The sequence below is a fragment of the Nelumbo lutea genome, chromosome 8 (genome assembly GCF_056320005.1).
Source record: "Nelumbo lutea isolate HS-2025 chromosome 8, American lotus-T2T, whole genome shotgun sequence".
NCBI classification, from domain to species: domain Eukaryota; kingdom Viridiplantae; phylum Streptophyta; class Magnoliopsida; order Proteales; family Nelumbonaceae; genus Nelumbo; species Nelumbo lutea.
The window spans coordinates 23,386,539-23,405,158 of NC_142691.1; the positions used below are offsets into that span (position 1 = coordinate 23,386,539).

Consider the following 18,620-nt stretch of genomic DNA (forward strand, 5'->3'; position numbering starts at 1 on the left):
AATCCTCAGAGGAATATAGCAGTATTTGACAAGAGACATTCATTAGGATCCACTTTATCCTTCTCCCCAATGCTATTAAACCACTCATATCTTTAGCGCATAAATGGATCCACTAGAAAGCTCGCTCCATTGAATCATTTGAAAAAAAAAATGATTCAGTCACTCAACCATTTAGGTTTCTTCTAGGTTGTGTGAGTCATGCTTGAGTCAATCCCCACTAAAACAAATCTTCATCAGAGTCCTCTTATCTTTTGTCACATAGAGAACTGAAAAATCTAGGGCTGTAGGTAAGCCTAAGACCATGAATCTTCTCAAAATCATATCTTATCATGCCTACCATGCATCCCAATGGATCATCAGATACTTTGAAAATATATTTATACATTACCTCATTCTACTCATTTCCCAAATTTTCAAATAGTTGTCATGCATAGCATTAAAACTCAGAAGCATCCTAAATATTGTCAATAATAAGAAGGGAGCTATCTAAAAAGAGAAGAAAACCACAACTACTCCAAATCCAAACTACATCTTGATGAAACATCACATTACCAATCATCTTATTCTCAAGTAATGAAAGCATCAAATGAGATCATTAAGACCATATAATCTGTAACTTCGATGGACCAACTTCACAAATATCTAAAATCCTGTTATGGAATCTGCAAATAAAATAGATCCTCTTTCAAAATGTTGGCCCATTCAATAGGGTTTTAAGAATCTCCCCCCACACTGTCAATGAGCAACTTGAATAGGAAACAAAACATCTGTGTGTCTCACCACCAAGCTCCAACTATTTTCTCAACACTTTCCAATTATTAGGCTCAAAATGCAAAATGAAATTTTGGTTGCATTTCTAGTTACTAATTAAATCTCTATTAGACAGCAAGATTTAAATTTTCCATCTCCATACAGTAAAGGACAAAAGGAAACAAGATCACCTTCATTTTTTGATCCTGAAGATCACTTTCCTTTCCCAACCGCCCTAACAGCATCCCAACAAATTTCAAAGGCCACATAGAAGTGATGAAACTCCTTATGAAAAGAACCCACAAATATCTTTTGGTAGAGCAGAAAACTCAGTGGCTTCAGTTTCTCCTTGAAATTTTACATATGGCTTGCTTGCATATCCTCAACAAACAACAAAGGGCTGAATTAACTGGATAATATAAGGTTCACGCATAGGAAATTGTCTTCCCTAATTATTGCATATACTATTACTGACCGGACAACATCATGAACACTAAACAGATGCATGCACACACATGCTCATAGCCTTATTTCTAGGAGAGAAACTGTGTCTCGTACACCTTCACAAGAACAAAATCTACGAATGATACTCTGGAATCAAATTAATCAAAATATGGCTCCGCGGAATTCTACATGATCTTCGTGGTCAAATGTCTTGTACAGTTATAGCTGCAGCGTTTATGAAACAATGCTGCTCAAAACTTCTCATAATCTCTTTTAGTGATTATATTATTTATCTAAACGATCTAAGAACTCGAAATTAACACCACCTAAAACTGGACCCAGGAATTAGTAAATATCATCATCATAAATTCATTAACTACCTCAAATGCATGGCACCATCAAATAGAACTCGGAATCATTAATTAAATTACACCAAATACTTTAAAGCATTAAAGCTAATGTCCACAGCAGCTCACTCACTGAAGACAAACAGTAAATTTGAAGTTGAAGTACAAAAACAATCCAGGGCGCTCGAAATAATGAGATAGAAAACCGTATCAAATAAATAACAAGAAGAAAAAGCAACCTTTCATCAAACATTCGAAAATTGAATTTTCATTAATAATTCAGAATATCAAAATTCAATTACGCAATCTATGAAACCAAACAGAATGTCTATTTTCAACTTGGACATCTCAATATCTGTGTTCAACAGCTTAACATGAAACTGAAATTCTAGGATTGGATACAAAATGCTAAGTAGGTGCAAAAGAGATCACTAACAGCAAGAAGAACTGTACAGGATAAATCATGAGAGAACGAAGGAGGAATATACTCACAGATGGATATTGAGGAACAAGTAGGGCTTCTACGGTCATTTACACAGTGTAAGTTGGTAATTTGAGCGGTTGGAGCATTCGTGGAAGCCATTACAGAGAACCGAAAAAGGAGTAAGGAGAAACGAGGGAGACTGAGAAGAGATTTTCCCCTTGGAGGATAAAATGACGCAAGTTCCCGAAATATCCGGTCTGAATCTCTGATAGCTTCGGTGTCATTTTATAATGACGAAAATGCCCTTAATTATTTGCCTATTTACGATTGCTTATATTCTGTAATCTGTATCTTCTGCGCGCATGAATCACGTGTACGCAACTTTTTAGAACTCGGCGAACCGAGATACGAATCAGTTGATGGAACCGTTGAGTTGATCCTGCCAGACGGTGCAATGACGGTTCACTGCCAAACGAATCTATCTGTTTCCACCATGCGGATGGATGATGGATCCTTTGGATCGGTGCAAACTGACTATCACTTCTACGCTGTACTTTGATTTCACATGACACCTGGTCCCGGTGCCTGTGCTGATAGCAAGAGTTCGGATCTCCCTCACATGACGTCGCAGTCACACATGAGGAATATTTCATTCTCTTACATGCACGGGAACAATTCTCTTACATAATATTATGCACGGGAACATGTTTTCATCCAGCAATGTATCGGACTTAAACCGTATAAAGAATTAGTTTGATGAGCAAATCATGGGTTGAATGGTTTAACCGTTTGGTTAGAACCCTTTATTTTTTAAATAAAATGTGTGGAATTTTAAATTAAAAGAATAAGTGATTATAGGTTTTTGTTTTGGGGAAGATGATCTCCATAATAAATGGGGGACAGTCCTCTTCCCAAAGACAATTACAAATAGACCTTACTGCACAAAGAATTCGAGCAGCCCTCAAGGGACAAAGCTAAAGAGTGGTTCTAGAGGAAATTAGCAATTATTATACCAAGCTTTTACGGTTTTATATTTTTCTGGCCTACAAGCACACCCTACGCAAAAGAGTTGATTTAAGCATCATTTCAACTTAGTGCAGCTGCTGATAATTCTTTGTTAAGGTTGTATATGAGAAGTAAACCTCTCATTTTGTCTTCTTGTTCATTAAGTTTGTAGTTTCTTGGTTTATTCTAGTTTTAGGTTGAAATTTTCAATAGCAACTTGCATTCCCAACTTCTTTTGCACTTGGATAAAGAGATAGAGAGATTAGGGTTGTAGGGAAATCCATATCTAATATTTAATAATATCTCCTCAAACCAAGTTTTGAAAAAAGTAGGAAGCATTTTTATAAGATTTTGGAAATTTTTAGCAATCTTTCTTGTTGGTTTTCTTAAAGTTTAGGCTAAACAACTCTCATATTGGACTATTACAATAACTTGGAGAGAGGGATGTCTAACACCTTCCCTCTCTTAATCCATTTGAATCTGAAATTTTTGGCTTTACGATTTTTCCCATAGAGAAATAGAGCGATTATTTTGCAAAAAAAAAAATCAAAGCTGAAATGATGACCCATTTCCTTTAAAAGTTAGGCGCTCCTCTTCTTGAACTAGCCATGCTAGTTAAGGTTTTAAAAGGTTAAAGCATAGTTCAGTCGTAATGGCCCAAAATGATGAGGTATAAGCCTCAAAGTTTAAGGGAAAAATTAATTAAATTTTATAAATTAATGAAAATAACATACAATATGCAAAATTAAAAATAGAAAGTACACATACCAATAAACTAGAATAAAAGGAAATAATAATTAATCAACTAACAATTATAAATATTTTATATTTAATGTAATAAAACAATTTATAAAAAAAAAACTTAGTTGATTTGATGTTGTTGTTGTTGTTAAAAAAGATCCATTAGTAAAAGAAATGAGAAAAATAACAAATTTGGGACATTACATTTAGAATAACAAGAAAAATCTCACTTGATTATTCACTTTTTGCATTGAACTCTCTTGAAACAATAGGAAAAACTAAAAGAATTCAATTTGCCTTATTGATTTTTCTTTTTTTACTTATTTATGTGGCCTATAAATATTGAATTGTTTTATATATGTTTTAAATTATAAAAATGTATATTCTTTTTGCATGAAATCACTAAGTAATCATTAATACTTGAGGCTTATGCCTTTTTACACCTCTTGCGTTGAGGCTTGAGGCTTACGCCTCATTTTGACAAAGGCTTTAAGATGTGCCTTGCCTTAAGGCATACACTCAAGACTTAAGCCTTTAAAACAATGATGATAGAAATAGAATGTTCCCAAATTTGTCAACAACTTTTCTATTTTTGTGTATAAAAATAAGGGGGATTTGTAAATTAGTACTTTGTACTTTGGGCTTAGTCTCACTTTGGTACTCAAATTTCAAAACGTGTCAATCCAGTACTTGAACTCCCAAAACGTCCCAGTTAAGTCCCTGTCAATTGATCTTTAAATTAATTTTCCATGTATAGATAGATAGATAGATAGACATTATCGGACCCCACCTCAAATTGATCTCCCATGTATATGTACTAGCGGAGACCCGGGCGATGCATGGGAAAATCCAAAAGATTGAATAAGTTTATTTACTATTAATTAATTGATAAATTCAAAATTTGTTGTTAATTAATTAAGAGTATTCTAAATTATTGTTAATATTTAAAATTTTAATAATTGTATTTTTCATTTAATGTTGAATTACAGAAAATAATTATTATTAATTTAATATGAACAATTATTTTTTAATAATTTTAATTTTATTAATCATTTGTAGTAATTTTAATAACTGTTATTATTTTTATTATTTTTAAATGAAATTTTCATTGAATTTAAATAAATAAAAATAATTATAAAAGCTAACATTTTTATTAATTTCACTAATAATTAACAATTATATAGGAATGGAAATGAGGTGGGGTACCCCATCCTTGTCCCCACCCTCTAGCCAAGGCACTCTACCCCATCCCCGCTCTGCCTCCAATATTAGACGAGTTCAAGGCAAGACACCCACTCCCCATTAGGAACGTGGAATCCTTGAATTTTCCCACATTGTCCTTAATGTTGGGCGAGCTTAGGGCAAGGCACCCATTCCTCATTAAGGATGGGGAATCCTTGAATTTTCCACGCCCCATCCCCAATGTTGGGTGGATTCAAGGCAATGCACCCACTCCCTCTCAACCCAATTCAATTTGATGACAAATGATATATTGAGTATGAGCCACATGGTAAGTTTCTAAAAGTACACTAAATTGTCTTTAATTTTTAAAAACATAATTTTATGAAAATTTTGGAAAACTTATTACATTTGTGTAATTTTCAAATTTATTGAAATTTATTTTTAAATTGTAATTAAATAATTTATTTTCTTTTTAAATGGTTTACTTACAAAATTACACTAATTTATCTTATACTCTCTAATATAAACTAATCAATAATTTCCTTTTCCCAATATTATATTAATTTATTTTAATAATTTATACAATTATTGGTTCAAATTATAGTTTCCCTTTCCCGTACTCATTTATCTTTAATAAATTTCAATAATTTATAATAAAAATTATATAATTTTCAATAGTTTTTTAAAATCTATCAAATGCAATAAATTTTCCTAAATTTTCCAAAATATTCCAATAATTATTTAATACGTTTTAAATAAACTTTCAAAATTTTTATATCTTTTAATTTTCAAAATGTTATTTTATGAAAATTTTTGAAATTTTATTACATTTATGTAATTATGGAGATTTATTGAAAATTATTTTAAATTGTTATTAAATATTTAGTTTTATTAGGTAGTTTTTAACACAATTACACTAATTTATCTTTTATTTTCAAATATAAATTAATTAATAATTTCATTTTCCAACATTATAATATTTTATTGCCCCATTTGCCTTCGGTTATTAACTATAATAATAGCAATAACTAAAATTTGATAATTATTTTAAATTGTTATTAATATTAAATTTCATTAGGTATTTTACTAACAAAATTACACTAATTTATCTTTTATTTTATGATATAAATTAATTAATAATTTTATTTTCCAATATTATAATATTTTATTCCCCCATCTGCATTGGTTATTAACTATAATAATTGCAATAACTAAAACTTTATACTTTTGATAATTGTTAAATATAATCCTCATTTTTATTGAAATTAGCTAAAGAGTTTTCAATTTCTATAAAATGTTATTAATTAACATGAATGTAATAGTATTTACCCAAAATACTTTAAAAAGTCATAATGAGTTAATTAATAACAACGTTTATTAATTTTTGGTAATTTACTAACCATATTTATTAATTTTTGGGTTGGGAATGGCGACATGGCTTAATAGGAGTGGTGGGAAGGGAAAATGAGAGAGAATCAACGAGAATGCAGGGTAGGGGTAATGGAGCAAGGAGAGGCATATTGATGTGGACCATCTTACTAATATATATTAGTTGATTGAAAAACCAAGGGATTTCTCGTTTTCAGCATTTAAAAGAAGGAATTTTTGGACTGCAATCCCCCTCCGAAATCTGATTTGCACCCCCTCCTAACCTACTAGTAGCCCCCTCCTTATAAACCGCATCATGCCTGTGAATCCGGCATCAATCCACGGGTAGGATTCCAGTCCACCCATAGAAATCCTAGCTCCACCTAGGGGTGGGCTGAACTGTAAAAATCCCTTAAAATAATGTTTAGAATCTGTCAATGCCACTATTGTACTTGGTAAGGAACAATGAAATGTTGACAAAGAGCAAGTTGCTTTCAAATTAGCACTAATTAACTGCAAGCAAATACACTCTTTTCAAAATCGGACCGGATGGTTGGACTGGAAAAATCAGGAACCGGTCACCTGACTGGTTCCGTTTTCCTCCAAAACCACTTTTTCCCTCAAAACCTTTGATTTTGGTCAACAAACCGCTGAGCCGGCCGATTAACCGTTCAAACCGTTCAAACCGTTCGAACGGTGTTAACCATTTTCCAATTTTTTAATTTTTTTAAATTTTTTATATTTTTGTCAAAACGGGCCAGCCATTCGGGTCGAACGGTCGGATCGTTCGAACCGGTAACCGAACCCCTGACCAGTTCAGTCACCGGTTCGTTTTTAAAATCCATGAGCAAATATGTTCATATTGACTGTTCAGACACTAGAATTGATATGCTATTACCCCACCAAGAACTAACCAGACTTTAGAGCTTCAGACTTCCTAGACGCCACTTAAAAACTTTAAAACAGCTTGCATGTAATCTCACTAATCTTTTTGTGTGGAATCAGTCGTCTCCTAGACGGTATTCTCTCTTTCGTATAGTCGTGTTTCATCATCATACCCCTCCCTCGTTGTTCACTCTCCAGTGAGGGAATTAAATTTTCCCCTCCATGGGAGTGTTTGATAGGCTCTAGTTGGTTCCAGTGCAATTTTATTTGTATTAGTATAAATGTATAGGAGTATGAAAAAATGCAAATCTCATTTAAATATTTATGTCTTAATTTATTTTATTTATAATACAATAAAATAAGATAAACTAAAATTTAAAATAAAAATAGATCAAAATTTACACTCAAATCATTTACACTGCTATAGTTTTGCATCAGTATAAATTTATTTGCATTGCAACCAAACACAGTCTCAGAGTTTACACTTCAAGTCAGAGTAAAATAGTTGTTCCGTAGAAGACAAATGCTTTATAATCAAATATGCAGGCTATCTGAAAATTAAATAAAATTCAGGATTTCCCATAGGTTGAAAGTAAATCATACTATCTAACAGAGTTTCTACATTAAAAAATGGCTTGATCAAATTACATTCAGCCATTTGATCAGTGATTTACCATTCAGAGATTTCATGGATTTTGTTTCTTCAAACTCCAAATGAATATTCACTAAAGCACAGCAATTATAATATCATATAAGATCAATCTGGCATAGTTATCTTCGTGGTCGGACTTTCTCATAAACATATATGAATCCCGTCAGGCTTTAACAGGTCCTGTAGTAGCCCCCAGCCCCTGACTACAAGTTTTCGCCTATCAAGATTTGACCTAGCTGAAAATGTAGCCCGTAAACAGTGGTCTTCGATCCTCTGAATTCTTGATCACAGAAAAGCCTGATTTACAAATGATGGGCATGTGGCCTTGCTTCAAACTATGACCACAGATTCTGAATGTCGACATGGAAAGACGGTTCCATTAATTAGAAACCTATAAGAAAAATCAATTAGAAAATACTAATAGCTAAAAGCTGCTTCATCCAGAAAAGCATGATATTGCTGTGAAATGGGATCCACTCTTACCATTTAGTCCAGCTTCTAAGCAACTGATAACCACCATCAGAACAGAGAAAGCATACCTTCAAATCCTCATGATGAACCATGTATCTTCCCCAACTTCCTTATCCTTGTGGAACCTTTCTCTTCAGTCTAGATATTCTCTGTAATACTAAGTTCATCTTCCATGATAATTTGATTGTGTTTTGAAGGGATAGCTCTTTCAATGGTGTTCATCTCTTCATTACATGGATGAGAAAGCTTGATATCAGCAACTATAACTTGTTCCTTGTTTTCTATAGTAGTGATTCATAGAAACATATCAATCTGAACATAAAACAATAAATGTATTGATTTTATTTATTCATAAAATTAAGTTTATGTACATTAATTTGATTAGAGCTAAGAGTATACACTATCAGACATGGCATTCATAGAAATTCGTTATAAAAGACCTAAGAGTAGAGGTGTAAATTGAGTCGTGCAACCCGTTGCCCAACACGAAATTGGGTCAGCTTGGCATGATGGCACATGGGTCATGCCAGGTACGACATGATATGTTGGGTCGTGCTGGGCTTGGGTTTCTAAGCCCATGGGCTAGCACAACCCAGTACATGGCCCAACCCGTGGCACAACCTATATATATATAATAATTATATAACAAGAATATATTAATATATAATTTTATTATTGCATATATAAAAATTGTATACATCAAAATTCATATAAATAAAATTTTAAGATTTGTTCAAATTTTTGTCTATTTTGTTAATTTATTTTAAAATTTTCGCTATTTTTTTTTAATTTTTTTAAAATATACCTCTCATAGATTGGTTCGATCTGCAACCTAGCTTGGCCCAAGGTTTGCCCCATGAACTAGTCTGGCCCGTGACACGACATTGCATAACCCGTGCCTACTTGGGCTTGTCCTGGGCCAAACTTCTAAAGTATCCTAGAGGTAGCAAGCAAGGATCAAAATTTCTCAACATATTTGCTCGTATCGATCGATAGTATCATATCAAGGTCTTCCTGATATGCCCTTGCAGGGGGTGTTTTCGGGTTGACGAGTGGTTTAGGGGGTAGACCAGCCTTAAACTGCCCCCCTGAACCAGTTTACAAAAAAAAAAAAAAAAAAAACATAAAAAAGAGTATTGATACAAGCCAATATGCCTTACCAGTGTATCGCCCTGTATTGATATTTTGAACCTTGGTAGCAAGCATGGCTTGGCTTGGCCCATGGGCTAGCATGACCTAATTTACACCTCTACTTAGGAGGAGGCTCCTACATCTTAGGACTTTGACTCTATAGAGATGGAGTGAAGTGAGTTATTTGTCTATCTCAATCTACTTACATAGATAAGATTGTAGAAATGTTCAACATGCAAGACTTGAAGAAGGGTTTGGTATCTTTTAGACATGGAGTCACTCACTCCAAGGGCATGCCATCAAAGACACTCGGGGAAGTAGAAAACATGAAGTTTCCTTATAACTCTACAGTGGGGAGCCTCATGTATGCAATGTTGTACATTCATCCTGACATAGCACAGGTTGTTAGTATAGTAAGCAGATACTATTACCTTGTCTATTAGGGTAATACAGTAACTTTTTAGTCCAATTATCAATTTTTTTTTCATCATTGTCTAAGAGGGTAATACAGTTTGGAAGGATAATTAGTACAATAATTGCATCATTTCCAAATGCAGCCTTAAGGCTGGCTTAATTTGGAAGGAGTACAAATGCAAACATATAGAGTGAACCTTATATTTTATATTATTTTATATGTATTTGCATTGTACATATTCGCATTTGTACTCTTTCCAAACTGAGCATACGGCTTAAAGTAACTTTTTTACAAAAGTTTGTCAGAGGCAAATCCTGTTTTTAGATAGACTTGGGTTTGCAAATGATCTGACCCTCTGTGTATTATCATCGAGAGGGTGACACACAACTCTGTGTAAACATCCTTTTTGGGTTGGCTAAAGCCCAAACTAGTGGCTGTGCGTTTTTTTCATAGTCGAGTACAGGACCTTAGGCTATGTTTGGTTTGAAGGAAAAAGTAGGGAAGGGAAGGGAAGGGAAATGTAGGGAAACTTTTACAAACCTTGTATAAGTTTCCTTATGTTTCCCTTCCCTTCCCTACTTTTTCCTTCAAACCAAACATAGCCTTAATGGCTTCCCTCAAGAATGTTCACTGTCTCCGCTCTACATGCAGAACAACCTAATTAATTTTTGATGAATTGATTTGCCTCAAGACTTGGAGAGAAAGAGGCTATCAATCTTGTTTTGTTCTTATATTCCTACGCTCAAGTAAGAATGACGTCTTACTAAGTTACTATTGCACCCCGATCATTGTATTTACCAAATTAGCATTATTAAAATCTCATACAATTAAACAAATTTGATGTATAGAAGTTGAGAGGGAACTACCTCTTAAACTCTAATTCTTGCATCAGCACTCACTATAAATAGTGTGTATATATCATCCATTCAAGCATAGTTTTTAAATGTCCAACGAATGGGGGTGATCATTCTTGGCTTGGCTCGGCCCGACCCATAATATAATATAACATACATAATTTTTTATATCACAATATATTATATTAAATATCATATTTAATAGATTATATATACTTAATATTTTATATCCTATATTTATATTCCATTACACATGTTAACACATGCGCCAATATATGAATTAATTCAAATATGAGAGCTGCCCTCCATGGCAAGGCTTTGTATAGATGAAGGCAAGGCTTTCATTCCCATTAGTGAGCAATGCGGGATTTGTCACTATTGAGTATTGTTTCAAGTGAATGAAGGCCTTGCCTTCATCTTATAAAAAGATATATAGGTAAGCTAAACTAAGCCAAACCCAAGAATTAAATAAAGAATATGCCTTATTTTTTGTGTCATAGGCCCAAAGTCCAACCAAGTTTAGATTTGTGCAATATTTTTCATGTATTATATATATTAATTAATTTAAAAATTTCTAAATAATTAAACTTTTATTAGATTCATTAGGCCCAAAGTGATCAAACCCAGAAGAGCCTATGATCCCAAGCTAGGCCCATGTAGGGCCCGGACTTGGGCATTTGATCTAGGCCCGGGGTGCAGTCCAGGCCACTCCTAGGTCTAGGCTAAAACCCTTATTATCCATGTAAAATCCGGCCCATATGGCTCTGACCCATGATCAACCCTACAACACAATGTCACTTGCTTCTGTTCAAGGTAAAAAATATGCACTTAAGGCTGTATTTGGTTACGGTGCAAATTTATTTGCACTAATACAAAGGCATGGGAGTGTAAATGAAAAAAAAATGCAAATTCTCGTTTAATTTTATTCTATTCAGCTTCATGTCTACTTCATTGGTACTGCAACCAAACAAAATAAGTTAAAATTTGAAGCAAAAATAGGTCAGAATTTACATTCAAATCATTTACACTACCATAATTTATTTGGATAGAAGACTTCCTCGCATTCCTAGACATATTTATCACTTTATATGGATAGAGTTTCAACTTATTTCAAGCTCTATTAAATCATGCAAGCAGCCAAATCGTCATTGAATACTATATTAAATGGAATATAGATATTGTATCACCTATCTAACAATTATATTAAAATTCACATGCAGTTTTTTTATGAGTGACTGTAGAAAGCACAGTTGGTTGGAGTTGGGAAATACAGACAGAAACATTCATTCTTCGATAAAACATACATAAAAAAAAGTGCAGTTGGAAGTTCACAAAAGCAAAGAAATTACCTGACAGTGCCATTATCTTTCCATCTCCCATAGAGTCATGTAATAGAATTTTGCAGCCTTTTCCAGACCAATTATTAAGTCCATCCTCAAAACGAGGGTTCAGTATAATGTTCTCATTTCCATCAGTTAAGCACCTCGGGTATGCACTCTTTGAAGATAAAGTAGGAAGCTTAAATTAGGAATCAATAATTCAAAAGCTGCAATCACATAATTAATTAAGAAAAAAGAAGAAACCTTGCTGATATGGGAGCAAAAACCAAGCAAATGCATAATAACTAATTATGTTCTATAAATTTGACTCGGTTGCAACATGCGAGTCATGTGGTATTTATGCCATATGTGCTTGACCTGGCTGCAACATGTGAATTATGTGGCACAGTTCTACCTGGTGGGATACATGCCTGAATGTATTATGACCCAGGTAAAGACTAGACAAGGTGTATACCTTATGCTCTTTGAGACTGGAAGTAGAGATCACAACAGAATCTATAAGTAGGTCTACTCCAGGGGAAGGCCCTTCCAAATAAAATACAACCCGGCTGGGCATGTGCCCTCCACCTTCTCCCACTGCTCCTTTGACAATGGGGCTCTGCAACCAGAAAATGTCATTGATGTAAAACCAAGAGGCAGGACACCATGATATAAAAAGAAATAGCTAGGGCTGCAAATAGATTGCATTGAATTGGATACACCTAGATCCAAAGCTGATTCATTAATATTTGGATCCAAATTGAAACTTATTCATCGGATTTATATTGGGTTCAAACTGAATTCAGATTACAATCGGTTACTAAATAGCATCAATAAATTAAATTAAAATGATCAAAATATTATATAATATTAGTAAAATGAACTAGAAATGACTTTTGATATTGTATATCATGAACAAAATGAACTGAAAATAACTTGTATGAAACTTGAACCTGTGTAAAAATGCAACATTCAAACCAATTTTACTAACAGATACAATATAAATTTTAAATATATGTAAGCATATATATTTAAATGAAATTGGATTTGATAGGTTGTATCTGTATTCAACCCAATTACAAACAAAATGAACTCCAATCACCTTAACTGGATCAAATTCAAATTTGAATTCGAACAAATGGAAACCATTTGAAGCAATGGAAATAGCAGTACCTTCCAATAAACAAATAGCTAGTTGTTGAGTCTGGATACTCTAGTTTCAATGTGGCTTGGACTCCAGCTGATCCCTGAAGAGGCCCCAACACTCTTAACACAAGCAGAGACATTATAAGTAGATCCTGGCAAAACTCTGGCCGTAATATCTTGCTCTAAGCCTTGTCAGCATTCCTTTCGATTTGTAATGACGGCATAACTTCCCCCTGAGATAGATGGCACGCCTTCAAGGTTGCCTGACGGTCCTGAAACAACATACCCATTGCAGCAATTGGGGTGCCAAGAATGCAGCCCTCCTGAGAAATCATGGTTCAGAATGATGTTGTCTGCAATACCACTCTGTGTATTGATCCTGTTCCCATTCACTTTCTGCCATAGAAAAGCAAAGTTAATGAAGGCATTGAAAAAATATACTGTGTTGCAGACGGGCTAGCTAGGGGGATTTTACAGATTCTTTGTATAGTGGAGCTTCTTCGCCTTCTAAGTTTTTGTTGTTAGGGGGCATTTTTTTTTATAATAGCCCTTCTTTGTTGTGTATGTCTGTGTGTGTTCATCCCCTCAATCTAAGGAATGAAAACCCTACTCATTTGGCATTAAACTTTGGAGACAAACTGGTAATACTAGAACTCTAAAAGGAAAAATCATCAGGGAATAAGAAATTCAATGTTCAAGGTCCATAAGCTATTGCTTATCAAGGGGCTGGATTCATGATACTAGATGTTCGTGCAGGACACTAATCCTGCCTCATGTTAGTATAGGCTTACCTCTACCTGCCAAGTATTTTCTCCTCCAATCCCACATCAAAGAGAGGAATGAGAATGCTTTAGTTGAAATCCAAGTCTAAAAGGCCTTTCAGTTCACTAGTTTATAAAATGCATCGCCTAATTCTGACATGGTGGATTGGTATATAGAACGTTGAACAATTAGGTAGAATGCAATATAAAATTTGTTAAACTTCAGTTAATAAAGGTGGTATTCGACAATGTGAATGGTTTTGTTTTCAAAAGCAAAAACAACTACTGCATCATCAACGCAGAATACGAGACCTCACCTCCAAAACAAATCGAACAAATTGTTGGGAATACACCAAAAATATTCTGACACGTGGAAAACTTCCTCAATGTGAAGTAAAAACCAAGGGACCTTGTCCCGCAATAGGGTACAAACAGCCCAATCAAAAGAGATGAAGAAACAAAAATCTGACCATACAGATTAAAGTCCATGATGTCAAGAATAATATACTGAAAAATCATCAGAAACGAGCACAAATGATTACCCGTTTTGATGAAGACAGTGAGCAAAAATCTTCTCTCGTTGAAGGTTGAAGATGCGGCTGGCGTCGTTGGCTACTGCCTGTGGCGGCCGGCGGTGACTGTTACTACTGCGGTGACGCTGGAGCGGCAATCGGTGAAGGTTGGGACCGAATGTCGAACAAGCAGAGAAGATGAGGGTTTTCTTTCCGTTCGCAGAAAGGAAAAAAATGACAGTCGCCTATCCAAAAATTTTATCTCAGTCAATTTGGCGGTTTCGTCGATAGAGATAAAATAACGAGGTGTTTTTTTTTTCTTTTTATATTAAAGGATTGTGGGCCCCCACTTGAGGAGGATCCACAACAAACTCCCCCTCCGACTCAAGTGGAGGCAAATGCCAAACCGGCAATCAAATGACAAGCTTCAAACTTTCCCCTCGGCAGATTCTTTGTCAACATGTCTGAACCATTATCATCTGTATGAATCTTTTCAAGTTCTATCAACTTAGAGTCTAGAACATCCCGTATCCAATGGTACCGCACATCAATATGTTTAGATCTACCGTGAAAAGTACGATTCCTGCCAAGATGGATAGCACTCTGACTATCACAATATAAGACATACCTCTGTTGAGTGAAACCAAGTTCATGCACAAACTTTTTCATCCACAGCAACTCCTTACATGCTTCAGTAACAGCAATGAACTCAGCCTCAGTCGTAGACAATGCAACACACTTCTACAACCTAGACTGCCAGGCCATAGCTCCCCTTGCAAAGGTAATCAAATAGCCAGAAGCAGACTTTCTAGAATCGACATCCCCAGCCATGTCTGAATATGTATAACTGCAAAGAATAGGTTTCCCAATTCCAAAATAGAGTTTTAAACTAGAAGTACCCCGGAGATATATCTCAATATCCACTTTACAACAATCCAATGTTATCTACCTGGATTGGATAGAAAATGACTAACAACACCAACTGCATGAGCTATATTAGGTCTTGTGCAAACCATTGCATACATTAAACTTCCTACTGCAGATGCATAAGGAATACATTGCATGTCTTCTTTTTCTTTATCACTAGAAGGAGCTTGTCTAGTACTAAGCTTAAAGTGTAAAACAAGAGGTGTACTTACCACTTTAGCTTTATCCATATGAAACCGTTGAAGTATTTTCTCAATATACTTCTCTTGAGATAACCACAACTTCTTGGCCTCTCTGTCACGAGTAATCTGCATGCCAAGTATATGTCTTGCTGGTCCCAAGTCTTTCATTGCAAAAGACTTACTAAGCTCCTTTTTCAACTTGTCAATTCTAGAACAATTATGACCAACAATCAACATATCATCAACATAGAGCAATAAAATGATGAAGTCATTATCAGAAAACTTCTGCACAAAAACACAATGGTTGAGGTAGTCTTTTTGAATCCCTACTGGATCATAACAGACTCAAACTTCTTGTACCATTGCATCGGGGCTTGTTTCAACCCATATTGACTTTTCTTTAATTTGCAGACATAGTCTTCTTTATCCTTCACCACGAAACCTTCTGGTTTCTCCATGTAAATTTCCTCCTCCAAATCACCGTGAAAGAAAGCAGTTTTTACATAAATCTGCTCAACCTCTAAATCAAGACTGGCTGCCAAACCAAAAACAACTCGGGTAGAAGACATTTTGACAACAGGCGAGAAAATCTCCTCAAAGTCAATTCCCTTTTTCTGACGGTAGCCTTTGACAACTAATCTAGCTTTGTATTGTGGATTGAAAGATGGAGACAACAACACAAATTTTTTCCACAAATTGTCAAGCACCAAAAGGGAGAAAACAATAAAAAAGATAGAGGTTTAGGGGGGTGGAAATAGAAGAGGGAAGACAAATCAAAGGTCATATTGCATAATTCTATGAGGACTTGTACAAGGAAGAATGGAGGTCTAGAGTAGTGCTGGATGGGTTGCAGTTTGAGTCCCTTTCAGCTGAGCAAGCTAGAGATTTGGAGAAGCCCTTTTGTAGAGGAAGAAGTGTGGGAGGTGGTAAAAGGGTTGAAGGGTGATAAGGCCCCGAGGCCCGATGGTTTCATACTCTTATGCTATAAGAAGTGTTGGGGTTTCATGAAACACGATGTAATGGAGGTGGTTAAGAAATTCCATGAAAAAGGTGTTCTCGAAAGAAGTCTTGGTCACACTTTCACCACCCTAATTTCAAAGAAGAAAGGTGCAGTAAAGTTAATATTTCAGACCAATCAACCTCTTAACCAATGTCTACAAGATATTAGCTAAGATCTTGGCTAATAGGATGGCATAAGTGATTTCAAGCTTGATTTCTAAAACCTAAGGTGCTTTCGTGGGGGAAAGACTAATAGTTGATGGAGTTCTCATAGCAAATGAATTAATAGATTCAAGGAAGAAAAGTGGTCATGCAGGACTGTTACGCAAAGTAGACATGGAGAAGGCATATGACCATGTAAATTGGAACTTCCTTGATTACATGTTGAGGAGGATGAATTTTGGGGTGAAATGGAGAAATTGGACAAAAGTGTATCTTTCTTCTTCCTCTCACTTTCCAAGCAATAGGATCTGAATCAGGCATGTTCCATCTAAACTAGCTTTTTGGTCTGCAGTGCTGGATAAGATTTTAACCAAGGAGAATTCATCTAGAAGAGGTTTAGAAGTGACAGATCTGGAATGCACATTCTATAATGGAAATGTGGAAAGTACTAGTCATTTATTACTGCATTGTGATCTCACTTACTAGGTTTGGACAAGATTGCTAGAGATTTTTGGAGTTAATTTTTGTTTCCCAAAGGATGTGAAGGGCTTTCTAGAGGCTTGGTTCCTAAGAGGCCTTAGCGAGGCTGGAAAAATAGCATGAAGCATCCTCCCCGTGAGACTGTTTTCTAGGTAGTATGGGGTGAAAGAAATTTGAGAATTTTTTAAGGAAGGCAGAAATCAAAAGAAGAGGTGTTCAATAGGATTTTCTAAAACCTAAGGAAAGATATCAACCTTAAAACACTAACCGTATGAGTACTCTTTCTTTATAGCAGCATACAATCAAATGTCTTACCTTTGGCAAATTTCCTGTAGCTACGTCATTAATGTTGTTAGTTTTTTTATCTGCAAGATGAGATAAGTTATCCATGTTTTCTTATTAGTAATGATTATACATGTTTATAAATCAAATGATGGCATGCTTTGGCTTACCTTCATTTGATTGTTGCAGCAAGAACTTGGAGTTCTATTGACACCACCAACTGGGAAACAAAACAAATAATTGGGAAGGACTCCAAACAGTGCGTCAGTTAGGTGTGCTAAGGCCCTGTATTTTCTTTTTTCCAAGCTAAATCCATCAACATACGTAGGGCTATGTCAGGCCCTTTTAACATTTCAAGTTTTATTATGATCTTTTGAAGAAGTTTTCTTAATGCATCTTCTTTTATTTCCATTGATAGAAAAGAGGGAGTACTTTATATATCAAAAAAAGTGAGAGTACTTTATTGCTACTTTTCCAAAAAAATTGAAATGAAAAGATTTAACCTATCTAACGAAGTAATTAAAGCTGACATTTTAAACATTTTAACTATCTTTAACAGTTTGTTTCAAATTTGCTTGAGCATCAACACTATTTTTAGTGTAATAGATAAATATTAACATAATTCCAGAATCATGAGAGACAAAAATGACATGATATTCAAAGTTTATTTCCAAATTATCTGGACCTGAACCAAAGCTTTCAATTCTCATGCAACTTGTGGCCTAAATATAAGGAGTCAAAACTTGACAATTGGCATGACTATGTAGTAAATTCATTCTAATAATATTGAGCTTGTCTTTCATTTTCAGTCCCAAGCCTAAATAATTGGAATCAGGCCTAAATAATTTATTTTCAATTTAATTTCAAGCATATGGCAATTAATGATATAGTCCTTGATAGAATGGAACATTCATGCAGCCAATCTCATATAATTGGAGCAGGCCTTGTTGAATTGTGCTGGGATAGGTTATATCATTGTTTATCCAACTATTCCTTGATATTCATATATACTGCAATACATATTCATGGATGTCTGCTTAATTTAATCCAGTTGGAACATCATTAATGCTAGGTAATGAAGGAGTGCTTCAGGAAGTTCTGAAATCTAACAAGTAGTTGCTAAGTTAAACCATGAAACAATATTAGCTTGTCTTTGAATGCTTTTATCATTGTTGGGTGAA

At 34.7% G+C, this 18,620-nt stretch overlaps 1 protein-coding gene across 1 annotated transcript in view; it reads right to left on the reverse strand.

The window, feature by feature from the left end:
- The window catches only part of LOC148843351 (nucleoid-associated protein At4g30620, chloroplastic-like), a 39,447-nt gene extending 37,228 nt beyond the window's left edge, over nucleotides 1-2,219 (reverse strand). The window contains exon 1 of the mRNA XM_088958170.1: nucleotides 2,034-2,219. Within this exon, the coding sequence (XP_088814296.1) occupies nucleotides 2,034-2,124 (91 nt within the window). The 5' untranslated portion in view covers nucleotides 2,125-2,219. The remainder of the gene's footprint in view (nucleotides 1-2,033) is intronic.
- Nucleotides 2,220-18,620: the final 16,401 nt, after the last annotated feature.